The sequence below is a fragment of the Labrus bergylta genome, chromosome 23, assembly GCF_963930695.1.
Source record: "Labrus bergylta chromosome 23, fLabBer1.1, whole genome shotgun sequence".
NCBI classification, from domain to species: Eukaryota; Metazoa; Chordata; class Actinopteri; order Labriformes; family Labridae; genus Labrus; species Labrus bergylta.
The window spans coordinates 13,079,483-13,107,251 of NC_089217.1; the positions used below are offsets into that span (position 1 = coordinate 13,079,483).

At 45.9% G+C, this 27,769-nt stretch overlaps 3 protein-coding genes across 3 annotated transcripts; 2 read left to right on the forward strand and 1 right to left on the reverse strand.

Moving 5' to 3' along the window:
• Positions 1-18: 18 nt before the first annotated feature.
• On the forward strand, positions 19-9,923 carry ldhba (lactate dehydrogenase Ba). The gene is made up of 8 exons (XM_020644668.3): positions 19-177; positions 5,474-5,610; positions 6,145-6,262; positions 6,380-6,553; positions 6,653-6,826; positions 6,959-7,076; positions 8,905-9,028; positions 9,147-9,923. Exons 2-8 carry the CDS (start codon positions 5,482-5,484, stop codon positions 9,312-9,314), a joined length of 1,005 nt encoding a protein of 334 aa, XP_020500324.1. The 5' UTR covers positions 19-177; positions 5,474-5,481; the 3' UTR covers positions 9,315-9,923.
• Positions 9,924-11,015: 1,092 nt separating this feature from the next.
• On the reverse strand, positions 11,016-13,131 carry kiss2 (kisspeptin 2). The gene is made up of 2 exons (XM_065951599.1): positions 12,999-13,131; positions 11,016-11,410 (listed from the first exon to the last, which is right to left on the reverse strand). The coding sequence occupies exons 1-2, from the start codon at positions 13,102-13,104 to the stop codon at positions 11,145-11,147; spliced, it is 372 nt and encodes a 123-aa protein (XP_065807671.1). The 5' UTR covers positions 13,105-13,131; the 3' UTR covers positions 11,016-11,144.
• gys2 (glycogen synthase 2) lies at positions 11,314-27,573 on the forward strand. Its single transcript, XM_020644674.3, has 17 exons — positions 11,314-11,443; positions 15,237-15,473; positions 17,752-17,933; positions 19,146-19,337; positions 19,439-19,624; positions 20,211-20,355; positions 21,149-21,266; positions 21,359-21,479; positions 21,941-22,047; positions 22,238-22,297; positions 22,925-23,003; positions 25,104-25,217; positions 25,298-25,424; positions 25,662-25,757; positions 25,974-26,137; positions 26,404-26,484; positions 27,245-27,573. Exons 2-17 carry the CDS (start codon positions 15,350-15,352, stop codon positions 27,431-27,433), a joined length of 2,085 nt encoding a protein of 694 aa, XP_020500330.1. The 5' UTR covers positions 11,314-11,443; positions 15,237-15,349; the 3' UTR covers positions 27,434-27,573.
• The last annotated feature ends 196 nt before the right edge of the window (positions 27,574-27,769 follow it).

Consider the following 27,769-nt stretch of genomic DNA (forward strand, 5'->3'; position numbering starts at 1 on the left):
CTGGTCACATTGGCAACCCCCCCCCCATCTCCTCCCCGTACCTCCTCCTCCTCCTCCTCCTCCTCTCTGCATACCGTGCAGCTCCACACTCTCGCCATCTCTCTCACCAGCCGCTGCACCGTCTCCTCCACCGGCACCACTTTTCTGACACCAGCCTTTAGGAACACCTCCAGTCATGTGAGTATTCTCATTGTTTTATGATTTCAGATCTCCTTCACCGACGCGCTCGGTGCTGCCGCGCGGCGCGGCGCTGCGTGCAGGACGCGTCAGCAGCAATGGATGCTCCGCTGCAGGAATCCATTTGCAATTCACGCCAAGTTCAACCTGTTTTCATGTAACTGCTTGAAACAGCATCACATGAGGTTTCGTGAATGTTGGATGCTCGTTCATGAAGGTGTCGGGGTAGATTACATGATGATTATTTTTCTGATTGCGTGCGTAATGTTTGGATGATTCCTCGCCAGGCGCAGCTCTGCGTCAGGTCCGTTATGTAGCAGACTGATTGTGGTATTTAGTGGCTTTGTTTTAGTTGTATTTCCTGCTTCCAACTTGGCCGCGAGGCAGCTTTTATAATGCTGTAATTTGACACAGACAGGAAACACCGTCTCTGTGAACTCGCCTTGAACCTGAACTCTCCCCCACCTCGGAGCTCGTTTACTTTCGCTCTTTAAAGTCGCTCTTGTCTTATTTTGATCACATCTGAATGTAGGGTAGGGTTAGGGTTTTTAAATGTGGCCTGTTTGTCTCTCAGCATCTCCAAAGTCAAGGTCGCTTTCATGGCTCGTGCAGGCCCGGTGTGTTATGTAACCTTTAAGAGAGAGAGAGAGAGAGAGAGAGAGAGAGAGAAAGCAGCTCTCTGCTTGTTAAAATGATAAACAGGCTGTGATGATAACACGCACGCGCGCGCACACACACACGGACTCTGGTCGGTCAGTCATATAATGTGTGATATATTTATGAGGAGGTAAACTGGAGCTTTGTGCTGTACAGGAGCCTCCTTTGTCTCCTGGAGGAGGGCCGAAAGGGGCTCAGTTTATATACAGCCACGAGGTGTGTCCACGAAAACACGCACACAAGGACACACACGGACACACACACGCCCCCTCCTTCAGTGTGAGTTTGACCTTGATAGGAGCCTATCTGAAGTGTGTGGCTGTTACAGGACAACATGTGCTCACAGGGCTTTGTTCTATGTGCAAACTGATATCTCATGGTTCTCAACCTGAGGCTCGGGGACCCTCAGAGATCACTTGATGTCCTAAATAAGTAATAACGTCTGTCACCTTATCTGAAGCAGTCCTTTTTTTTCTTTTAAAGTCAGGTTAATGCGGACGTCTTGTTCCCCTCTGCACAGTTTTATTAAGCAGACATTTCTGTTCTTTGGGTTTTAAAGTGTCTGGTTTCGCTCGTCTTTGTGACATTTTTCTCGCCCTGAACGCTTTACTTTGACCTTCATATTTTATGAAATCTTCCTGTTGCTTTGTTCCTTTACTGATAACACATCAGAGCAAGGTTTGAGTTTTCCACTGCACATTAAAAGAACAAAGTAAAACCCTGTCAGGTCAGTGATTTTTGTGTTTGTGTTTGACCTTTATTATGAAAGCGAATTCCTGTTGATGATGAAACTTGTGGAGAGGAAACCACTGGAGGCGAGCGTCTGTCTATCTTTGAGGAAGTTTAAAACATAAAGACTAAATCAACTTGTGACACTTTAACTTGTGACCCCCCCCCCCCCGTTCTGCTCACAATCTGTTGACATTAAAATCTTTATCAGCAGCTGCTCTTCTTTAAATATATCTTTGTTCAAACACCACAGTGTACATAATCATGATTGCACTGACCTTCTAATATCCTGTTCATTACCTGTCTGCATACAGTCAATCACATAAAGTTTTATGGACACGTTATTCCTCCAGAGACGCAGTGAAAGTCTGCTGAACTGAAATAGACACGACAGATTGTTGGACGCCATAAAAGATCGCTCGGCGGTTTGATACGTGGATTTATTGACCCAGCGGCTCTCAAACTGTTCACAATAAGTCCCACCCTTCTCCCAGTACAACAAATATGGCTAACGTTGAAAAACTGTGTAGGTCTATTTCACTGTTACACAGGAAGCCGTTTTATTCCTGCATGTTATTTATTATTTACCTCACACTGCGGGCCAGCTCGTTCTCTGAGCCACTAAAAGAATCCAGACTTGATGTGACTCCAGTCCTATTTTCTTACTGTTTTGAGTCGTGTGTTGCTGAAGCGTCACTGACACCGCTAACGTCGACTCTTGAACGTGTGCTGGGTTCACTGTCGTAGACTTCTAGTATTTCCCGGTTGGAGCTTCCTGGACTGTCATATTTGCTTCCTCAGCTCGCCATCACAGCTTTGCTTATCAACTATTTGATTTGAACATCTTAATTTAAAAAATAAAAAATCAGAGTCTCTCAGAGTACACCCAGAGGGATCCCGCGTACCCCCAGAGGGACTCGCACCACAGTTTGAGAATGAATGTATTACACAGCTCGCTTTAATACCAGATAAAAGAAGACCCGTCTGCTCACTGTTTCTTCTTCTGACAAAGTGCTGTGACGGACAGAAAACGTGTCAAAAGACGGAAAAGACGGAAGAAAAACAACAACAACAATACAAAACAAACCCAACATCAAGAGAAGTCAAACAACAGCTTTAAGCCAATCATCACGAGACCACCATAAGACCCCCATAAGATCCCCAAAAGATCCCCATAAGACCCCTATAAGAGCATTATAAGACCCTAAGAACCCGACAACACGAGCTGAGACTGAGAGGAGATTAAAGATGATGTAAACAAGTCAAAGAGATTAGAAACAATAAAAAGAGCTACGAGAAAATTAAACCTGATTAAGAAATGAAACTGCTAATAAAAAGAGATAAAGGTTGTAAAATCAAGCATTACTTGAGATTGCTTATGAGAGCACCCAAATATTACGAGCCGCTAAAGGAAATACTACGACTTTAATCTTCATGGCTTCATGTCATTCGCCGCTCCTCGGCGTCATGCGTCAAACAAGGAAAACACGTTTCCTTGTTTTATGACCTGTAAGGAGGAGAACGAAATGAGAAACACCTGACGTTGTGTTTGTAATAACGATCACTTTCACTTCCCTTCTTCACCTGCCTCACTTCCTTCAGTTCCCGCTCTGGGCCGGCCTACTGCGAGTCGCCAGATGCCTGAGGGATCTCTCGCTGACTTATAGAGCCCTTTATGCTCCCCGTCTCCGTTAGAAGGCACATCAGCAGACTAAAGCCCTGAGTATACTTTTAACTACGTGTACGTATCCTTCCATTCATACACATCGGACATGTGGCTGCAGGAGCTGGGTATCAAACCCCTGACCTTCCGGTTGAGAGATGACCGACTCTACCGCTGATCCACAGTCGCCCCTGTTATATATAAGATAAGATAATCCTTTATTTATCCCACAATGGATTAATACACATTTATATTAAGTAAGAACTTTTTATAAGCGCCATGGCTGTGGGTGAGTATGACATCGTGTTGTCATGGTTACAGAGAAGTCACAAAGTGCTGTCGCATTCTGTTTAACCATTTCAAGCCCTTGCAGCCTCGTGCGCTCGGTCACTTTCCAGGTGACTTCAGTGAAGTCCCTAAGGGTTAAAGGTTCAGGGTTTAGGTCTCATGAAGAACATTGAGATTCCGACCTGGTTTCTCCTTGTCCTTGATTGGTTGTTGGTTGCACTCCATCTCTCGTTAGTTAGATTGACCTCACCTGATCACTCCTTACTTAAAGACTGCTCTCCTTTGTGCTCTTATGACCTTCACATGATTAGACAGTTCAGCAGAGATGTTCAACGTCCCATAGTGTGTTTTTGTTCCCCCGTCTATTGAACTCTTTTGACTCGGATTTAAAGAAATAAATCTCGTAACCGTAAGTGAAGTTTCCTGGCTGGATTCACGCATCCTGACCCGTAGCCCACGATGATAGGCGCCCAATAAATATGAACCCTTCTTCACAGTGTTGCCAAAATAAGAAATAAATCAAACGCTTCAACGGGCTCTGTGTTTAGGACATGAAGATCACAGACTGTAAATATCAATCGACGAAGCCTGAGTGATGTCACCTGTATGTTCCTGCTGGGGTCGCTGGAGTCCCATCGATGGCTGTCTCAGTCTAACTTTCAGTCAACCTAACTACAGGCTGAGAGCTGGAGCTGAGGCGGGTTTGAAGCCTCCTTGAGCTTCAAGTGAACACTGATGAACTGCAGGATTTCTCACTTCAGCATCCGCTTCAAGTAGCGTTGAAATGAGTTCGAGAACTTTTTCTGCTTCACATTTTACTTTGAAGACTCCTCCTGCCAGACCCCCACAGCGATATCAGTCAGCTGCTGGAGGAAGCTCAAGCTCACGTTAACTGGCATTAATGGAAGTAAGCCGACTCCCGTCCAGAACAGAACAGAACAGAACATCTCTGCAACATTCCTCTAAATTCTTTTAAACCCTTCAAACTCAATTTTAAGCAAACTCTCACAGATTTCTCTACGTGACACGAGAAGAACGTCGACCTCAGATGAAAACACAATCTTCTTAACTCGACTGTTTGCTTCATCGCTCGTCCATAAGGAACACAATATTCCTGTGATAGGTTGTATCGGAGGACGACTGCATCAGCAGTGATAACCACACACACACACACACACACACACACACACACACACACACACACACACACACGCACACTGTGTCTCAGGGATGGATGTCATAAAAACACGTATCCTCATGTATGTTCAGATTATCTTGATGCTGACATGATGTCAGTCAGAGTGACGACGTCTTGATTAAACTTCACTGTTTTAACACAAACTTTCCTTCTGTCAGCCGTCACAGTTCAGAGCTTTAGTTTCAGAGTTTCTCAGTTCTTGACATTGAACCTCGGACTGTGTCATGATATCTCGTTTTCTGGTTCCCATCCGCTCGTTTGTTACATTATTCCTTGAAGGATGTTCTGTTTTAACTTTGTAATGTCTCCGTAATTCAGCTGCTCGCAAACCAGACGAGGTTGAGTTGTTTTGAAATGTTGGAAGGACATTTGAAGATGTCCCTCCAGACTCTGGACGTTTTGAGTTTTCTCAGTTTGTTGCAGCCATGTGTTCATTGAGGTTTCTTAAAGCTTAAATATCATGTGGAGTTTTACCTAAAGGTTTGGAGGATGGATGTAACTCCATGATTGGTTTATTGAAATGGGATGGAGATCTGACAGCTTAGTTCCTTATTCATAGGCTGTTCTGAAGAAACATGAATCGCCCTTATTTTTGTCGTTCTTTTCACTTTGGTTTCCGTCTTGCACCGTTTTTTTTCAAACACGTCTTTGCCTTCAAAATGTCCGGTTTGGATTTCTTCTCCATCTTCATCGAGTGGTTTCATGACTTGTCCCTCCTCCCGTACCTCCTCACCTGACCTCCTCCTCCTCTCTGTCTGCAGCTGCGATCATGTCGTCAGTCCTCCAGAAGCTGATCAGCCCCTTGGCCAGCGCCCCCGCTGAGCCCCCCAGGAACAAGGTGACCGTGGTCGGGGTCGGCCAGGTGGGCATGGCCTGCGCCGTCAGCATCCTGCTGCGGGTAAGACACATTTATACAATCCTATGAGGTTGTGTTCTTAGTGGAGGAAAAGAGAGACGAACACATCCAGCTCGACACACATTTAGATTTACACACATTCATTTATATGACTCTGATATCACCTCTGTGACTCTTTACATGAAAGTCAAAAACATTCTCGGCATCACATTATTATAATGATGAAATGACAGAGCAAATGTCACGACACAATCCTGAGATGAAGTCAGTCTGACTTGGAAATTAGTATTTTAAATCATATTTGAAACTTAAATCACATTTTTATTTTCAGAATCAAACATCATTGTTGATCATTTTGAACAAAAGGTTGCACGCAAACTCCTGAACTGAACTTTAGTTTCTAAAGGCTTTTTCATTAAAAAGTTAAACTGTGAGGAGTCGTCCTTTAAAAATGCATCACTCCTTTGAGAATTAAAAATGATAGGCTGAAATAATGACATTTCTTCTTCTTCCTCCTCCTCTTCCTCCTCCTCCTCCTCCCTCTCCTCCTCCTCCTCCTCCTCCTCCCCGGGTCAGGACCTGGCTGATGAGCTGGCTCTGGTGGACGTGATGGAGGATCGTCTGAAGGGGGAGATGATGGACCTGCAGCACGGCAGCCTCTTCCTCAAGACCTCCAAGATCGTGGCTGACAAAGGTGAGGGCACGCCTCTCACGTCAGTTCTTCTTTTAATGAAACATTTCCTCCAAACATCGCCTCACCTCCCCTCCTCCTCTCCTCCTCTCCTCCTCTCCTCCTCTCCTCCCCGTACAGACTACTCCGTGACAGCCAACTCTCGCCTGGTCGTGGTGACCGCCGGCGTCCGTCAGCAGGAGGGCGAGAGCCGCCTGAACCTGGTGCAGAGAAACGTCAACGTCTTCAAGTCCATCATCCCTCAGATCATCAAGTACAGCCCCAACTGCACGCTCATCGTCGTCTCTAACCCCGGTGAGTTCACCGACACGGCAGCGTCGTCATCTCTTGTTTTTTCTTGAACCTCACTGACCCCCTGACCCCCCCCCCCCCCCACCCTCCATCTCCTCACAGTGGACGTGCTGACATACGTGACCTGGAAACTGAGCGGTCTGCCCAAACACCGCGTCATCGGCAGCGGCACCAACCTGGACTCCGCCCGCTTCCGCTACATGATGGCCGAACGCCTCGGCATCCACGCCTCCTCCTTCAACGGCTGGGTGCTGGGCGAGCACGGAGACACCAGCGGTGAGAGCGCATCGCCGTGCAATCATTAAACACTCGTCAGAATGTGGATGTTATCATGAAGTCCAGATGTACAGCAGTATTAATTTTCTGTGCGTGTGTGTGTGTGTGTGTGTGTGTGTGTGTGTGTCTCAGTGCCCGTGTGGAGCGGTGCTAACGTAGCCGGAGTGAACCTGCAGAAGCTGAACCCTGAGATCGGCACCGACGCTGATAAGGAGCAGTGGAAGGCCACACACAAAGCTGTGGTGGACAGGTATGCTGTGTGTGTGTGTGTGTGTGTGTGTGTGTGTGTGTGTGTGTGTGTGTGTGTGTGTGTGTGTGTGTGAGAGAGAGAGAGAGAACACTGCCCTGATGTCCCCTCTTCTTGAACATTCATCTCTGTCAACTTAGTAATTCTGAACAAAACCTTATTTTAGTAAACTATGAAACTAAAAATGCACCCAGACAACATGATAAGATGATTAGAACAAACTGGACCAGGTTGTTAGACTAAGCAGCAAGATAACTGGGAAGCAAATGTGCAGCATCTCTTGCATGACAGACCGGTACACCCTCAATTTAGCCAACAAGAATACAGCGGACCCTCTGCACCCCCTTTGGTCTGAGTATTGGAGCGATTGCACCAATTACTGCGCCCCACGTTTCTGTCTCCTGCCTCTTGTTTTGTGTTTTTATGCTCTCGTTGCAAGGCTAATTCCTCTCAGGGAAATGAAGGTTTCGTTTCAGAAAAAGACTTCGAAATATGTCAGTCAACATTTAAAGTTTTAAAAAGCGGCCATCTTGCAGAACACGGGACGATGTTGAACAGAAGTTCACGCTCTCTTGAGCAGGAGTTCTGATTTCACTCCTCTGTCTTCTTCTTCTTCTTCTTCCTCTCTGCAAAGATCGGTACGAGAGTTTCTCTTTTACTTCTGGAGTTGTTCGATATAAAAATCCTTTCTCAGCTTTCTGTCCAACAGGATGACAGAACCCTGAGAACACCAGGGGAAACTTGAACCATAGAAGCTGAACCTGTCTTGCCAAATGATTATCTAACACTCAGCTCACATGAAGGACTTGTGTTGATTCTCTGGAAAGTTCTGGTCATGTGTCCTCTGCTCAGTTTGCAAACCTTTAAAAGGAGAGAGAGAGAGAGAGAGAGAGGAAGGTTTCATTCGTCTCCATAAATAAGTACAAATCCTTTTCATACACATCCTGATGTTATTTACAGAAGTCAGACATTTTGAGGCTTGAGGTCTGTAGTTTAGAAGTCCGCTCCCTGCTGAGGCGGTTAATTTTAAGACGCCATTAAACCTTCTGTTAACTGCTTTGGAGTTTGTTTAGTTAGTCGCATAAATCAGAGCTGCTGAGTGGGAGAGAGTCTGAGGTCAGCAGTGATTACAGTTTGAGCTCTCTGTGGGAATGTAACCTCGACATCTGACTCTGTGAACACTTCATGTACTGACTGACTGTCAGAGCTCAGGATCAGAGCGGAGAGCTGCGGGGGTTGAGCTTTCCTGGAAAACAGGCAAAGGGAAAAAAGCGAGGGTATGAGACGTGCAGGCCTCGTCCTGCAGCCCCTCCCTCTCTGTTCGCCTGACCCTGCAGCACATGCTTCATACACTCCAGCTACATTCTCTGCATACTTCTTCTCCCGTGGAAAATCTGCTTACCCAACCGAATCCACCTCCATACCGCGTGCAGATGTTACAGCAACATATAGAAAAGGCTGAAAAGTCCCAAGTGAAGGTCGATGCAAACATTTCTCAATCGCTGAAACGCTCCAACGATATCGACTCGTCTCATATTTACGTCCAATTTTCCAGCTGATGCTAACGTCCCATTGTACAGCACAAATTCATCAAATTCAAATGAAAGGTTAACAGGGTTGACAGCTCAATGCCTGAAGTGTTTCCAGCTGGGGTTGCAGCCTCCTCTGTCCTGTGGGACGTATATGCTGTAAACATTCAGTGTGATCACTCAGTCTGGTCTGGTTTTTTCTTTTTAGGGGTTAAACTTTGATCCTAAACATCGTCCTGTGTGGTCGATCTGTGACGAACACATTTAAAGATGTTGACAGGTTGTCGCTCGCTGTGTTTCAGTGCGTACGAGGTGATCAAGCTGAAGGGGTACACAAACTGGGCCATCGGTCTGAGCGTGGCCGACCTCACCGAGAGCATCATCAAGAACATGAGCCGAGTCCACCCGGTGTCCACCATGGTCAAGGTGCGGTATACTTTATGTACCCGTTAGTCATCGAGGAGCCTGAATTGAAAAAAGAGATGGGTTTGTGTGTTTCATGGAGCGTCCTCCCCTGACCCTGCGCGTGTTTGTGCTTCCTCAGAACATGTACGGCATCAACGAGGAGGTCTTCCTGTCTCTGCCCTGCGTCCTGAACAGCAGCGGCGTGAACAGCGTGGTCAACATGACGCTGACGGACGACGAGGTGGCTCAGCTGAAGAAGAGCGCCGACACGCTGTGGGGCATCCAGAAGGACCTGAAGGACATCTGAACACACACACACACAAAGGCCTGTCGACACGCACACACTCCCTTTTTTACCGTCCTCTCTCTCAAAGCGTAGCGTGCTGATTTTAAAGGAGTATACCGCTGTTTCTTCACTTTCAAATGATCGGACTGCCCTCACATCTGTCAGTCACACAATGTCGAAAAACCTCCCGGTACGCTCCTTTAAATCAGCAGGTTTTCTCCCTAACAGCTGGTAGGATGAAGTTGCTGTGTTCCTGTGTTTGTGTTAGGAGCTGATGTGTGTTTCTGTACTCCGTCAGGATTCTTGTGTTTCAGCTGTTCGGACCCTAAAAGCAGCCTAAAGTGTCACCGTGCTCCTCCACAACCCTGTAAGCCAATCATGTATCTCCCTGCAGAGAGACAGACACTTTGAATCCTCCCGCCTTTTGCCTTTAAGTGGTTCTGCTTTAACAACACGATGATCAACACTCCTGCTGGTTTTGTGACGGCGGGTGGGGGACGGAGCAGCCAGCGGAGCAGTAACCTTCAGCTCCACTTTATTTTTGTAAAAACTCGATTCTGTCTGACCTCGTGTTGTAGACTGTCTGAAGCAGCAACGTGTAACTTAATAAATCTGAACCTTATGAAGGAAGCACATGCGTCTGAGTGTTTTTATTTCTACCTGAACAGAATCACGTTCTGTGAATGAAGAGCTGACTCGCTTTACTGGAGTTCAACAAAGAAGCCCTCAGTTTAGAGCTTTAAAAAGCCTCTGCATGTTTCTAATAAGCTCCACGAGCAGAAACGTGCTCAAACTAGGATCAATATTGGAGATGCTTTTGAAAAATGGAGAGAGGTTAGAACACAGAAAGGTTTACAGACCGATGCAGAGCTGACTAAACACTGGAGCTTCAGTGTCCACCACATGGTGACCTGCGTGAGCATCGACTCTAGAGAGGAGGGGGCGAATGTAGAAATCAACTCTTGTATTTTACTTTTAAATATTTTATTTGTAAAGGGACCATGAATAGTATTTCTAATACATGTTGCAATTTGATGCAACATAGCAGAGTTAGCTTAGAGCTAGTTTACATCTGCAGTCCCACGCCAGGCCACACACACACACACACACCTACACACACACACACACACACACACACACACACACACACTTAATTGTCTCCCTTAGATGACATAATTCATAGATTTTTTGACAAAAAAATTAATTTAAAGGTCTAAATCTTGCACATTTTTTCTTACATTTTAATGTCAAAACAAGTAATTGATTAATAAAGACAAGAAGTTAAACACTTTAACCCTAAAACAAAAATAAAAAACGCTTTTTATTTTTAAGTTGTTTGTGACGTCAAATGAAGCCATAAAACTTTTCAAGTTATTTTTTATACATCGCTTCTCTGTTTTATATTCAGTTATTATTCAGTGGTTTTACAGTTCCACAGTAAAGTATGATTTTTGTTTTAATTCACGTGCTGTGCATGCTTTCTGTTGTTTAGTGGCAGCGCCACCTTGTGGTTGGATGACGTCACTGCAGACAAAAAAATGGACCCTTATTCAACAAAATCAATTTGACTTTGTGATTTTTTAACTTTTTTTTTAAATTTTTACGACACAAATTAATCAAACATGACGACATGAAATTTGAGGTCTTTGTGTTTCTCGATCTTTTATAAATATATATATTTTTAAATATTTTATTTTTATATAAATATTTTTTATGAATCTTGAAATGATTCCCCGGGAGCCAACAAGTGAGTACAAAAAGTTTTATTCATAGAAGCATCACATTATCAGCAGCAGGAAGGCCATTTCCAGCAGACCACCTGTCCTCCTCAGGTGAGTGCACTCATTTGTCTCAGGTGGGCACCTCCAGTTCTCGCGAGAAAAGAGAAAGCGGCGTTAGGTTCCTCGTCCGGGCTCGTTGCACGGCTCTCCGGTAAATGTAGCCGTTGTACCGTTTCCCGAAGCGGAGCCCGAACGGGTTGAAGTTGAACTTGCTCCTCCGGTCGTTGCAGAGGAGCTGCCGCTGCTCCTCGTTCTCCCGCAGAGAGAAGCACGTGCTCGGGTCCTCCTCCGGAAACTCTCCGGTGGACCTCCTGCTGAGAGCGGAGAGGACTGAACCTGAGGAGGAAACCGGAGACAACATTAGAGAAGGTAAGTACACCGAATTCACCTGCGGCCTGCAGCTAGGAGAGAGACAGGTGAGGGACTTTTTAAAAGACGAAGCGCCTGTTGATATTTCTACGGAAGCCGAAAACGATCATCTTCACGTGTTTTTAATGCTGTGATCTTATAAAACAACAAATATTAGTCAAGATCATCCACAGAAAAATGTCCCCCCCCCCCCCCTTTCTTGCTCTCTCTCTCTGATTTCTGGCTCTATCCTCTGTCCTATCTCAAATCATAAAAGGAATCAAAAGCTCAAAAATAAACGTTTTCATTAAAAAAAAAAAAAAAAAAAAAAAAATGCATTTCATTATTTAACTAACGGAGAGTTCTCTTTATTCGTCAAGCTTTAAGTTTTTCTTTGCATGTGTCTTTCTGTTTGAATGTTTTTTCTGTCAAACGTAAAAATTAAGATTAAAAATAATAGATTAAATACATAAAGTGCCGTTCAGGGGACCCGAGGACGTTTTCCAGGTCCATGAGGGGCCAAACAGAGAACACATCTGGGACAGATATCAGGGGATGGGAGAGCGATGGAGAGGCAGAGTTAAGGGAGGAGAGCAGGCAGCGTTTGAGGAGTTTGAGGAGGATGTTCTTGGTTGAGATTTGAGTTTTTTTAATCTTTACATCCCTACTTACAAGAGGTCCAAAATGCTGCTGCTAAATTGCTGACGAAATCATCCAGACGGTCTCATGTCTCTTAAGTCTTTGAGGCTCATCAGATCCTCATCAGTTTCAGAATCCAGTTTAAACTTCTTGTTATCGTGTTTAGAGGCGTGCATGGGCGAGCTCCAGCTGCTGAAGCCATATAACACCAGCAGGTCCCTGAGGTCCTCTGACCGGGGTCTGCTGGTTGTTCCTCGCACAAGACTTGGAGGTTATGGCACCTACATTTTGGAGCGGTCTTCCTGCTGATCTGAGAGCCGTGAACGCTATGGACACTTTTTTTTTTTTTTTTTTTCATCTGTCTGCGTCTAATTTCATTTCTCTGTTTGTAGCGTCTCTGCTCAATCCTTTACTGTGAAGCACTTTGTGACATCTGCTCTATAAATAAACTTTACGTACTTACTCGTTCATTGGTTGATCAAATGTTTTGTGTGTAAAACCACATTAAACAGATAATTAGTAAATTAAATTTACTCGACTAAAATCTTAAAAAGTCTTAAAATATTTAGATTCATGCAAAGAACCAAAAACAGGTTTTTAATCAGGATAATCTGTTGTGATGTCGTCTCTGCTCATCTGCTTACAATCGAGTGATCTAAAAAGGTATTGAAGAGTATTATCTAGGGGCGCTGGAGGCTTAGAGGTTAGTGCACGCGTCCCATGTACGGACACTTCAAGGTTCAAACCTGACCTGTGGCTCCTTTCCCGCATGTCACCCCCCACTCTCACCCAGTTCTAACTCTATCCATCGACCTATCTCTGAAATAAAGGCATGGAAAGCCCCAAAACAAACCTAATATAATAATAAAAATAATAATAATAATATTATCTCAAGAGTTTTGTCTCCCAGTTTACTTCATATTGATCTTCCTCCTACCTGTGTCAGGTGTCCTCTGCACAGAGTCGGCTCCCTGCAGAGCTGCTCCTCGTCCATCCTGACCCACGATGAGCCCGCAGACCACCACCAGAGCCGCCAGCCTCATGTCGGATTTTTTAAAAAAGTGTTCCTCCGTCTCAGGGTGTGAAAATTAAAGTGCATGCGCTCGTTCACCTGTTTTATATTTCCACCAGGTGACCCCGTGCTCCTGCTGCTCTCAGCCAATCACGTCCGCCCTGCGTCTCCGTGCGCTAAATTGCGGAGCGTTTTGGAAAAATGCATCATTCATGATCGGCTCTTCTGGGAAAAAGGATGACAGTGACGACTCTGCCTGTGTCGGGGAACATGTGAGTGCATGTCGGTGAATTAATGAAAACGTAAAAAGCAGATAAGTGACTCGAGGCAGCCCGACGTGTAAACACACAGATCAGGCTTCTGATTGGTCACAGAGGCAGAGAGATGGACTGAGATGTGGTAAACTGCTGTTTGATGTATCCCTGCTGCACCGTGCACGGTCGTGTTTGCAGCTGAAGGGAAATGATGCTGTTTATGAAACATTTACAGGATCTGATCGAGGAGAACTCGTAGATATCAGGAGCGTTAGTAATCTTACGAGAACCCTGACGGTCAAAACTTAACTTGAGTTAAGAGAAGAGAAGACAGGATAGAGTGCATATTATCTTTTAAGTCACATCTCTACATCTGTCTGCTGTTCTTTATGTTTTACACAACAACAACATGTCCCTCCTGAATCCAAAATAACTCCCCAAAAAATGTTCTGACCTCTAAACTGGCACAAATGAATGTGAGGGTAACTGAACGCCACATTTAAGATTCATCTAGAAATGTATTGTGAAAAATTCAGACTTTTATGATGTGTTCACAGCAAATGCTCAACTTCTGAATTCATGGTGCAGCCATCCCAAGCGTCAAAGCCCGGGCTGATGATTAAAATCAAACTCAAGGTCGTGATGTCGTCCTGAATATCAGCTCTGCTGTGATTGGGTCTGAAGATAATCACAGTATATAACAGTTACACATGAGCAGGAAATAAAAGGACAAAAGGTAAAAATTGACAACAGATTATTTTTTAATTCCACCAACACAACTTTTCCCATACTTAATCTGAAGCAAGACTGTTGCTAAGCAACCCAACCACCCTGTTCTACTGTTGGTAGAGCAGCTCCTTTGTTGGTGTCCATGGTTACCACAGAGCAGCTCTGATGTCCTGTTGCATCACATCTCTTTTAAAGCCAGAGGGCGCCACTGAGCCACAGTTTGTCCATCAAAAGTGATTCTGTAGTCTCTTTTTCCGGTTATTCATACGTTCATCTTCTCCTGGCTTCATGACTGTACTTCGTTGTATACCGGGATGATCCAGTCGTCCCTGTCCCGCCTGCAGCTGGTCCAAAACAATGCAGTCCGGCTGCTGACTGGGTCCAGGAAGAGGGAGCCTATCAGTCCGATCCTAGCGTCACTTCACTGGCTCCCAATACACTTCAGGGTTAATTAGTTTTTAAAGTCCTGAATGGCTCGGGCCCCCTGCACATCGCCTCAGCTCGTACACTACATCTAGTCCCCTTAGATCCGCCGACATGGGCCTCCTGGCGGTCCATCGCTCACACATCGAGCTCAAAGTCGACCGTGCCTTTGCAGTCAAAGACCCTAAACTGTGGAACAGCCGCTCCCCTTCCATCAAGTCCACCCCCTTTTGCCTCAAATCGTATTTTTATATGTTAGTGTTTGAGCCCTCTGGTCCTGTATAGGTGGATTACTTATTGATTTCTTTGTTGTGATTTTTGTATATAATCGTTGTAAACTAATATTTGTTGTTTCTTTAGTGCTGCTGCTGTTTTTAAATGTGCTTTATAAATAAATATGACTACCCTTTGTCCTCGTGTGCAGACCTGCTTTCATTCTTCAACATTTCACAATCCCACCGAGTTCATCACACAGAACTCCAGTAAACCTTTAACCCTGACGTGTGTGTGTGTGTGTGTGTGTGTGTGTGTGTGTGTGTGTGTGTGTGTGTGTGTGTGTGTGTGTGTGTGTGTGTGTGTGTGTGTGTGTGTGTGTGTGTGTGTGTGTGTGTGTGTGTGTGTGTGTGTGTGTGTGTGTGTGTACTGACTGAGATATTTGAGGTAAACGTCCCCTCCTGCTGGTTGGAGGTCATCCTCAGTAGGCGGGTTGCAGCTCTTTGACCCCGTCACTCTCTTTTATCTCCTCCTGTTGTGTCAGGAGGTCTGTCCCCGCCTCGTCCAGGACCTCCACAGTCCCGTCTGAAGGATCCACAGGTTTCCACTGTTTCTCGATTCCAGCTGCTTTCTGTCGGGACCTCCAGACGCTGTGAGATGCCGCTGTCTCGCTCCCTGTCCATGACGTCCCTGAGCGGGCTGCTGCCGTCCTGGGAGGAGGACGAGCTGCCCGTGGAGGACCTGCTGCTGTTCGAGGTGGCCTGGGAGGTCACCAACAAAGGTACAGATGCTTCATCTCTGACAGGAAATACATCTTTGAATAGATGCATCTATTAAGTAGAAATACTGTAAGTTCAACTAGGGCATTTTTGACTGGATAGAACTCGGCCTTCATGTCAACGACTGGCTCACTGTTTGAATGAAGAAGGAAACTTTCTGCATGTCTCAGATTGAATACAGAGAACTTAAAAAGAACACAAAGCGCTATCTTTGTTATGTCTATCAGAGTGTCTAAATGAAGTCCTCTATCCTAAACATCGCCTCTTTGCCCCAGAAAGAGCAAACATTGAATCCAGTCTGCTCCCTCTGAAGAGCTAAACATTAAACTGCACAGAAGTTGCAACATGCTTTGGCTGATTGAGCTTCCTGATGCCCACATGTCAGTGAATAAAATCACAAGGCAGATAAATGTAAAAACAAATAAGCACGTATTGGAAAAAAAATATCACGAGCCAAGTTCAGTATGCTGCATGAGACGAAGGATGCAAGGCTTCTTTTTAGTCCACATCCTGCACCTGCAGCCTGAAGCTCAAAGTGCACATTCAGACCAAAAGGGGTGCAGAAGGTCTGCTATGAACCTGTGATCTAAATTTAATGTGAGCTGGTTTGTCATTGAAACATATACGACACATTTGTTTCCCTGTTTTCTCGCCCCCCTGGTTTAAAAACATGTCCGCTTTGAGGGCATTTTGTCCAGAACAAACACTTAACCCTTAAGTTCACTGTGCTTAAAATGAAGCTTCGATCAACAAGTTCCCTCAAAAAGCAAAGACGCTGTGGAGTGGAGCTTTTGCAAATCTTGCTTTGGCGTCGGCGTTCCCAGCCGTTAGTCCACCCCTGATTGTTTCTGGTAAATATTTTTCATACTGTGATGTGTTTTCCTCCTCCAGGAAACCTCTGATGTTCAATGAATAATTCATCGGGAATGCAGACTGCAAACCTGTGCACCTTCCTGTTTGTTTCCTGCCATGTCGAGTCTGCCTCAGGCTGACATTTTGGGAGGTTAACCGATGACAAAGTTGTTGGCGTGTTGCCGCTGATCAACAACTGCCCTTTTTGTGAGATTACCACACAAAGGGTCACGTGTGTGTGTGCCGTCACAGCCGTCAGGAGGAACCAGAGAGGCCTCGGATTGTTTGTAGTTCTAGTAGATGCCTCCAAAAAAAAAAAGAGGCAACCAAAATCGTGAACCACCAGAATGAAAAGCTTTTGGGCCTTTTTGCCTTTATCGACAGGACAGCTGAAGAGAGACAGGAAACACTGGGAGGAGAGAGAGTGGGGGACAGCATGCTGCAAAGGGCCGAGGTCGGATTCAAACCCGCTGACAGGACTACAGTCTCTGTACATGTGGCGCACGACATAACCTTGAAGAGTTTAGAAGACACATCTCATAATGAAAGGTTTTATTAATGACAGATTTTAAGCATCAGGTTTTAATGTCAGGAATAGAGACGTGCAGCTGTCACTTTATTCCCCTCAACTTCTTGAATATTTCGCACCATGACAAGCGTTTGGACGCTGTTGGAATAGAAACTCTGTGTTTCTGTGCAGCCTGACGTTGTTTTCCAACAGTTCAGAGGTTATCGGTCGTTCTACCGCCTTCTTATATAACATCTCGTCGATGATGCAGCTCGGACGTCAGAGTGAGCTGACCGACTCTGTCTGCTGCGTCATATCAATATTTGTCTTTGACACGAAGCAAAACAGATCCACATGTTTGGACTTTGACATTTCGATTCAGTCTGTTTGTTTGTGTCACTCAATAGTTTGTGTATCAACAGTTAGATTTAGGAAGGAGGGCGATAGATTCAAAATAAACTTTTTATTAAAGGAGCAGTATGTAGCTCTGACACCTAGTGGTTAAAATGGGTACTGCAGTCCAAATTCTAAACATTGTAGAGAGCTGTCTCCCCCCGCCCCCTCCTCTCCAGAGTCGATGCTCACGCAGGTTTCCATGTGGTGGACACTGAAGCTTCAGTGTTTAGTCAGCTCTGCATCGGTCTGTAAACCTTTCTGCGTTCTAACCTCTCTCCATTTTTCAAAAAACATCTCCAATATTGATTCTAGTTTGAGCACGTTTCTGCTCGTGGAGTTCTCTTGCCCGCTTCCATCGCTGCAACACCTGTTGGTTTGACCTGATAACTGCTCTCATATATGCCAAACCGAGGACCTCCTTACTCTATTAGGATATATGATGTGTGAGATTTGCCTCGGCTGTACTGAATCTTCCTGCAGAGTGATTGTTACGGCGACTTCTGCCTTTGTGTGTGTACCTGCAGTCGGAGGGATCTACACGGTGATTCAGACCAAAGCTAAGATCACGGTGGACGAGTGGGGGGAGAACTACTTTATGATGGGGCCGTACTTCGATCACAACTTTAAGACGCAGGTGGAGGGCTGCGAGCCGCCGTACCCCGCCATCAGGAAGGCCATGGACGCACTCATCAACAACGGCTGCCAGGTGAGAGACACGGAGAGATATCGGCTTAATGTTTGAATAGAATCAAAGACGCTGTCGTGGTTTTAATGATTTAGAAACTTTCAATATTTTTTTGTGAGAGGAAACACTTTAAGTAACTTCAGCTGAATTTAATTATAAGAAAGCACAACAGCGGAGGGAGCTGGTCGTCCTTCAAACATGGACATGATGATACAGTCACTGGACATTACCTTACTGATGATGAACAAGAACATGTAACTCGGGACTTTTGACTTCCTTTGTGTCTTCAATTACTTTATGTTGGGGAGCTGGTTGTGCAGTGGTAAATGCGCGCACCTCATGTAAAGAGGCTTTAGTCCTCTACACAGGCGGCCCGGGTTCAAATCAGACCTGTGGCTCCTTTCCTGCATGTCCCCTCCCCCCTCTCTCTCTCTCTCCTTGATTGCTGACTCTATCTACTTTCCTGTCTTTCTAATAAAGGCACATAAAAAACCAAAAATCTTAATTTTGTTGAAACACGAGGGGAAATGTTCCTCTCTCACCGATGTTCACCTCCTACCAACAAATGCTGGCCACTAGATGGCGCTCCTATACCAGAGAAGCAGAGCATGACGATGGTGGTTTTCTGATCTTTTCTTTACCTTTCATGCACACAAAAGAGCCTGATTCACTAAGAACCCATATGAGACCTGGAGCTGGATGTCTTCTCTGGGACGTTAGGGGATGTCACAGAAACAAAGACCTTTTAAACTGTTTATTTAATTTTTGCTCATTAGGAGCTGAACAGTGTGCAGACCTTTCTCTCTGTTTCTGCAGCTTTTTTGTCCTGCACCTGTTTGCATTTTGCTTGGATGTGTTCACTAGTTTTCTCTTTTTCAAGCTTACGACTAAACCGTGAAACTCCATAAAACATCCTTTCAACTCACTGGTGAAGGTAACAAAAACCTTGCTGGGCAAAGCTGCAGAGAAATGTGCATGAAATGGTTTCATATCTGTATTAGACTTTGTTGTTATTCTTGTGTTATATTTCAAAAGTTGAACTATTGAACATGCGTTATTTCTTCTTCTCCTACTCAAAGGAAGACACTGGACACTGACTCTAGCAGGCAGAAACAGGTCTCTCGTGCTGTGTGAGCTCTGAACTCTGCATGTTTTCAGGATCACTGAAAGATTGGATTCAGAAAACCGCTTTCTAAACGTGTTCCTCCTCTGCTGGTGTCGATGCCGGTTCAGGTCCATTTTGGCCGCTGGCTGATCGAGGGCAGTCCCTATGTGATCCTGTTCGACGTGGGCTCTGCAGCCTGGAACCTGGACCGCTGGAAGGGGGACCTGTGGCACACCTGCAACATCGGCCTGCCCTTCGAGGACCGAGAGGCCAACGACGCGCTCATCCTGGGCTCCCTGATCGCCTGGTTCTTCAAAGAGGTCGTCGCTGCTCTTTAACCTCCTCTCTGTGTCACTCTGTGTCATTTTGACACTTTAAACTCACTCTCTCTCTTTCTCTTCTCTTCTCTTTGGTTGTGCAGCTGACAGACGAGCTGGGAGACACACCGAATGTCATCGCTCAATTCCACGAGTGGCAGGCGGGTCCAGGCCTTATTCTCGCTCGCTCCCGCAAGATCCCCATGGCCACCATCTTCACCACACACGCCACGCTGCTGGGACGATACCTGTGTGCCGGGAACGCAGACTTCTACAACAACCTGGGCAAGGTGAGAGGGCGGTGACGTCGCGCGGGAAGAGAAGTTGTTTTTCCCCCAAACGTCCTCCTCGTTAACGCACCTCAAAGTTTCCCGTGCGTGTCCACATCGATAATATAGACGGATAAATGATAACATAAAGAAGAACAAGAACGATCTGAACTTCTGAACACGCTCACATTTCTGTAACCTAATAATCGTTTTCTCGTTCAGAGCTTCAGACCGAATCTCGCCGTCTTTACATCCACTTAGAGCGTCATTAGTGTTGTTGTGTTGTGTGTGCAGATGTCAGGGTGTAGCGTGTAATTGGCTCTGCCGCTCACACGCTAAAGGTCAGCGTGCAGCTAAAGGCCACTCACCGCCGAATCGTTGACTGAGCAGGTGTTTGTAACCTGCAGAGGAACTTTGTCTGTTTAGTCGATGGAATCACATCAGTATTCATTTTCAGATTTATGAACTGTGACACACACACACACACACACACACAGTCCTGGACAGTCTGAATTTATCACAATAAATAAAATCCACTTTTTAAATGGTCAAGTTGAACTCTCTCACTCATCGTGTGTGTGTGTGCGTGTGTGTGTGTGTGTTACAGTTTGACGTGGATAAGGAGGCGGGCGAGAGGCAGATCTACCATCGTTACTGTCTGGAGCGAGCAGCCGTCCACTGCGCTCACGTCTTCACCACCGTCTCTCAGATCACCGCCGTGGAAGCTCACCAGATGCTGCACAGGAAGCCAGGTGGGGAAACTTTTCACCGTTACACCCTCAAACTCCAGCACGGGAAGCATTTTTTCTGAACATCCGTCTGAACGAGCAGCACGTCCTGATTGGTCCAAAATGCAGAACGAATGTGACATCCTCGTACTGATTCAGGAAAAATCTACAGTCTGCATCAAACCAGTCTCCCTAACGTACCGTTTTCCCACAGTGCAAAGCGGCAGGTCAGAGGTTGACATGACGGACAGCGACGTCCATCGTAACAGGAGATAATCCCAATCAGACTGAACCACACAAAGAGAGCACTAGTTATCTTTGTTGATTCTCTAAATCATGAAAATCTAAACGAATCTCTCGTCAGCATCGTTTTGATGTCAGCTGGGCTGTTGTTTACCTCCTCGTTCCAAAATCAAGAGTTTTGTTCCAAAGGGGATGACCCCCAAAGGGTTCAGGGTCTGATAGGCGGGGCTGCTCCTCAAACGCTTAAGTAGATCTGAGGGACAAAAACAGCTGGGAGCGCCTGTGGAGCGTGTGCATACAGGTAACCAAATAAAATAAGTGGGAAATGTCATAAAGAGTGGAGGTAGATCCTCACGCTGGATTTGATTGGCTGACAAGCTTTCTGCACGCTTTTTCTGCACGCCCTTACACCGCTATAAAAACATGTTGCACAGCAGATGAGAGCGACCAATGGTTTTACTGGTGACCCTTTCCTGGCGGTGCGTCTCTGTGTTATCGAGCTCTTAGACTTCCTGTTTGGAAAAACAACATAACTTCTGTCAGAATCTCTTTAATTGTTGTCTCATGATTACAGATGTGGTGACGCCGAACGGTCTGAATGTGAAGAAGTTCTCGGCGATGCACGAGTTTCAGAACCTGCACGCCACCAGCAAGGCTCGCATCCAGGAGTTTGTGAGAGGTCACTTCTACGGGTGGGTTAGACCTATCCCAGACACGCGTTAATGGTCTTATTTACTCAAAGATGGCTCGAATCGTTTCCTGACTCTGATTCTCCTCTCGACAGTCATCTAGACTTTAACCTGGAGAAAACGCTCTTCTTCTTCATCGCTGGACGCTACGAGTTCTCCAACAAAGGAGCGGATATCTTCCTTGAATCGCTGTCCAGACTCAACTACCTGCTGCGGGTGAGGACCTGCAGACCTTCTGATCTAGAAGAACTCTGCTGTATGCTTTAAATGTGCAAAATCAGCATAAAATATACCTTCAAAATACTTTTAATATCAAAGAGGAGGCAGACATGGATTCACCCTGAGAGAGGGGAAACATATTATAGTTGATGAAGCGACTGATTTTAGAGATTAGGACCTTATAAAGATGCAGTTAAGTCCATGACTACATGCAGATCTTCTGTAGTAGAAGTGTTCTGCAGACTGCTTAAAGGTACAGTACACATTTTTAACTGTCACAGCACGGTTGGAAGAGGTGGACATGACGTATAATCGATCACCACCTCGCATAATCGAGACAATCCAGGAATGTTAGAGGGGCGTAGCGCGAGTGCGCCTTCAGACCAAGTTCAATCTTCATGTAGGAGGTTCTATAGGAATTAAAGCCTTGCTGAACTCGACCATCGCTTCATCCCCAGGTCCACAGAAACGATGTGACGGTCGTAGTTTTCTTCATCATGCCGGCTAAAACCAACAACTTCAACGTGGAGTCGCTGAAAGGTCAGGCGGTGCGCAAACAGCTCTGGTACGTCTTCCTTTAACTAACAGTTCATCACAACATGTAGACGCCATGAAACACTTCATATGTTGTTGTATCCACTGTGACCTAGATCCCTCTCTGTCAGGGTCCAGCAGAGATGGCGTTCTCATGTCAAAGTCTTTGAGTTTGGATTGAAGGTCCGTGTTGAATTCATGTTTTCCTCTGACTCTCTCAGGGACACCGCTCACTCTGTGAAGGAGAAGTTTGGTAAAAACCTGTACGAGGCTCTGTTAAAGTAAGTACTCGTCTCTGTGTCTGAAACCACGGCATGATGAACCACAATGACCCGGATATGAGAACACAAGGGGTCGTATTTTATTTGGGGTCAGACTTCTGCCAGTATGCATTCATAACAACAGACGGCAAAGCTTAACTTTATAGAGAGTAGGGTCCGATCTGCAGCCAGATGCTCTGCAGGTAGAGGGAATCAAAGAGAGAGAGAGAGAGAGAGAGAGAGAGGTCCGTGGTTCAGTCTCTCTTTGAAAACAGGGTATGTGGAGCAACAGAATCATGAGTGAAACAGAAGTTGCATTGCACCCCTACAATTGTTTTTCTTTATAAAAAACAGTTTGCTCTTCATGAAGTCTTCGTCGGGGGGGGGGGGGGGGGGGCTGATGGCCTCGCAGTTGGGTGGCGCCATATACAGAGGGTCCTCTGGGCGGGCAGTCTGGGTTCCTGAGTTTCATTCCTCACACTCCATCTGCTGTCCTATTTAAATAAAGCTAAAGAAATGTGCCTTATAATCGGGGTCATCATATATTCATGCGAATGTGTTTTCCACCTCTATAAGTCCTGTTTAAATCAGCCCTTAGTATGGTTGTTAGATTCAGATCAAACGTGATCTAATTTGTTTTGTCCTCAGAGGAGAGATCCCAGACATGAACTCCATCCTGGACAGAGACGACTTCACCATCATGAAGAGAGCCATCTACGCCACACAGGTACGCCGAGTTCTCCGTTTCACAGTCAGAGTGGCGGTTTTCATCGGTCGTGTTTGGTTTTTCCTTTTATCTTATTCGTTCCCTAATCTCAGAACCTTTGGGTTGTACAGACTCTGGTTCCACCTCGTGTTCTGAGGATTATGTGAAAGAGTTTAAATATCTCAGGGTCTCGTTCACAGTGAGGGTAAAATGGACCGGGAGATTGACAGGCGGATTTGGCTCAGCATCAGCAGGAATGCGGGGCGTCGTGCAACTCGGGGGTTAAGTGTCTTGCCCAAGGACACATCAGAAATGCGGCTGCAGCTGGGGATTAAGCCCCTCTGACTCTACCACTGAGCCACAGCAGCCACATAAACACAGAGTCAGACATGCATGCAGACACAGCGCTGCACTCCCCCAATAGCTCGCATGAAACCGTCCCTCCTCTGTTACTACCTCTAAGGATGGTACAAAGGCGTTAAACGGCATAGGGCCACTGTAACTCCTTTCCACTGAAGAAATAGGAGCCAGCGAACTTGTCGTCTACTTCAGGAATTACTTGAGGAAAGCATTAACTCTTCTAAATGAGGCTCTCTGTGTCTTTAAAGATTGCTGCTGCTCATCAGTTCACAGACGCAGGTTTAAAAATATCCGCAAAGAGAAACATTGAAAAAGCTGTAGAGATAAATCTTGACCCCCTCATCTCCTCGGCTCAGTTTTTTTTATGAATGGGGGCGGGGGAAGTCATTAACTCTGCTGGATCAATATGAGCGAGTTATTGCAGCACATGGAGGGGATTCCCCTGCAAGGGTAAGTATGAATGAACATGCAGCAGCCATGTCGGCCGACCCGCGGGTCAATAGAGCGCCGTCAATGTGGAGGTGATCTATGTTACAGCACCGTGTCACAAACACAGCGCTTATAAAAAAGGTCTTCTTTTCAATTACATGAATTTATGCCCACGTCAATATGCTCCGGGAAACGGAGCGTGAACGGTATTGACTGTAAGAGTGTGAAGAGTGATCGATCGGTGACTCGACCTGATTGCTGATTGGAGGAAAAAAACGTGATTAACGAGATTAATTCTCTCTTTGTTATTTTTCATGTTTGGCCCTCCTCGTTTCCCTCCCAACAACCCCATCCTTTAAAAACCAGCCAAAGTTAGACGTCCAGTTTGAAGATTCCTCTCAGTCCCCGACTTAAAAAGAAGACACCTATTTACAGATTAAAGGTCCAATCAGTGAGATGTGTAGTGAGTGAAACGATAAAGTGACCTGACAATATGATCAGACATTAATGAAACATGCTATGTTGAAGTGCTGGCTTCTCTGACAACAATGCAGCAGTCAGTATGTCCTCCTTCTAACTTTAGATTCTGCTCCTGAATGCTCTGGATTTGTTTGGACCAGAGAAGGTAGACGGTTTTAAGGCACCCCCACACGGCCCGTTTTGGACGCCCCTCGGTTTGCCAGATATGAGAGCAGTTATCAGGTCAAACCAACAGGTGTTGCAGCGATGGAAGCGGGCAAGAGAAGTGGTTCAGATAGAAGTGATTGTACCCGACCTAAAAAGCCTCTGCATGTTTCTAATAAGCTCCACGAGCAGAAACGTGCTCAAACTAGGATCAATATTGGAGATGCTTTTTGAAAAATGGAGAGAGGTTAGAACACAGAAAGGTTTACAGACCGATGCAGAGCTCTTTGCAGGTTTGGTTTTTACCTGTGGTGCAAAAGCTAAACAGGTTGTAGAGTTGTGCCTCAGGTTTATTGTCTCCTTTCAGAGAAGTCGGTAATCGGATATCGTTAGCGCCGTGTTTAGCTAATGCCTCTGCTGATCAATACTGCTCTGAATCACAGCCTGAAAGGTTAACTGCCGAGCACCGCTGTGTGTGTGTGTCTGATTGTCGTACATGTTTCAATCTTTAATCCTGAAACAATAAACGTATTGATTGGACCATTATGGAAATTATTTTCCCTGGAAGGTAAATGGATTTCTTCAAATCAGCATGAAAGCAACGACTCGTTAATCTATAGTTACACATGTTACCTGAACGACTCGTATGCGGATCATCCCTGGAGTCTTTTATTTTGTCCATTTACTGACTAACCTGTCTCCTCTCAGAGACACAGCCTCCCTCCAGTGACCACTCACAACATGCTGGACGACGCCACAGACCCCATCCTGTCCAACGTCAGACGCATCGGCCTCTTCAACTCCAGGAACGACCGCGTCAAGGTAAACGAGATGGTTGAATGTGGATATCTGTACATAACTGGTGCTGACTTACTCATGTTTAACGTCTGTCCTCGTGTCAGATCATCTTCCACCCTGAGTTCCTGTCCTCCACCAGTCCTCTGCTGCCCATGGACTACGAGGACTTTGTCCGTGGCTGTAACCTCGGCGTGTTCCCGTCCTACTACGAGCCCTGGGGATACACACCCGGTAACCTTCTGACACATGGGACGTTCCCACACATGCACTGCTGAAAGTTTATCGAGCATTTCAGGAGGACTGCCCCTGAAATCCTACTGATCTGGTTGTTCACACATGCACCTGACAGCGGGAGACTATCCCTGTTAGACAGGAGGGGGAGGGGGGGGGGGGTGTTTGAGAGCAACTTTTGTCAAGTGTTTCAAACACACGGCAGCAACATCGTTGTATTTGAATGTACCTCTCCAGGTGAATGTACTGTGATGGGGATCCCCAGTGTGACCACCAACCTGTCCGGTTTCGGCTGCTTCATGGAGGAGCACGTCTCAGACCCTGCTGCGTATGGTACGCACACACACACACACACACACACACACACACACACACACACACACACACACACACACACACACACACACACACACACACACACACACACACACACACACACACACACACACACACACACACACACACACACACAGACGTGTTTTCAGGAGCTGCGTTAGTCCTCAGAGTCTGACTGTGCTCTCTCCTCCACTCTCTCCACCTCCCCCTCAGGTATTTACATTGTGGACCGGCGGTTCCGTTCAGCGGACGACTCGTGTAACCAGCTGACTCAGTTCATGTTCAGTTTCTGTCAGCAGTCGCGCCGTCAGCGGATCATCCAGAGGAACCGAACCGAGAGGCTTTCTGAGCTGCTGGACTGGAGATACCTGGGACGGGTGTGTTTCTGCAGCACCAGAACAGACTGATGTGTGACAGCAGAATGATCTCTAACAGGCTGTCTTTGGGAAAAAAAATGTACATTCACAACCATAGCTGAGATTTATTCTAGGTCTTAAACTTAGAAAACTTGCTACAAATTGAGTGCACGCCACGTTTAAAAGAGAGTTCTCCCACTGTCATGATGCTCTTTGTGTTTTGACTCTGTAAGATTTTCTCACACGTGTTGTTCATAAACTGATTTACCGTTTTGTTGTTTTTGCAGTTCTACATAAACGCTCGTCATCTGACGCTGAGCAGAGCTTTCCCAGACAAGTTCAAGATGGACCCCATGGCGCCTCTGAAGGTGAGGAACACTGTGATGACATGAGGAGTCACGAGTCTGAAGTTTCACATTCTCGGGCCAATGTAGGAGGAAAAAATGAATCACCCAGAGCAGGTGTTTACTGTGAAACACGTTTGTATCATTCAGAAAATCACCAACGTCTGTCCTCTTCAGTGGTTCGCTCTCTGAAAGCGTCACACACATGAACATGTGAACCCTACTCATGTCCGACACATGAAGGAGGCTGCAGGATTTTACCCGCACGGGCTGTGAGGCTTTAATTGACGGGCTAACATTTAGATGATTGACAGACCGTCATGGTGGAGTGCAGAGCCACGTAACGCCGTGGAACATGAAACCCCAGAGAAGGAAGGAAAGGAGGAATTAGGAAAAGGAACGGGAAGAAACAGGTGGTGGATATGGAGGAAGTGAAATGGGAAGATGAAGAGAAAGCAGACATAGAGAAGATGGAAGGTGATGGTTAGGGAGGAGAAAGGAAAAAGAGGGGTTGAAATAAACGATTGCAGGGAAAGAAAAATCACACAAAGGAGGAAAGAGGAAGAGGGGAGAAAGACGACAGATAAAGGCTAGAGGGCTGATGAAGAGAAAATGTGTTTTTTGAGCGGGAAGGGTAAGTCTGAACTCTCTTGTCCCATTTCTTATCAGCACCTGAACGCACCATGAGGTTAAATTGTTCTCAGGTGGTTTTATTAGAAATAAACAGAATTAAAAAAAAAAAAAGCCGAAGCAGCTTTATTAACAATCATCTCTGTCTCCTCAGAGCGATGGTTTCCGTTACCCTCGCCCGTACTCGGTGCCCCCGTCACCCTCCGCCTCCGTCCATTCGACCCCCCACCACAGCGACGCGGAGGACGACGACGATGAGCCGTACGATGAAGACGAGGAGGCTGAGAGGGACAGGCTGAACATCAAGTCTCCGTTCGTGCTGGGTGCCGTGCCGGGAAACTGAAATGGTGTGATCACATCCTCACTGTAATGAAATCAGCGTCCTGTACTGCTCCAAGTCTTTGCATTTTCACTTCTGTTACACTAAAAGTTTCTTCAAAGTTTGATGATTTGTGAGATAATTAAAAAGCGTCAGTCACAAAACGAAGGCTCCTGTTCTGAAGTCGGGCTCTGTTCTTGGCCCACTGTTGTTTTCATCGTGAGACTATTTTACACACTATTCATCTTCACTGCTAGATTTGAGCGCTTCATGTTTGTTTGAGAGTTCAGGTTTTCCTTTTGGACATTAACATGTGGCTGTGATGTGAACACGAGCAGCTTCCCCTTGTTTGAAGTTCAG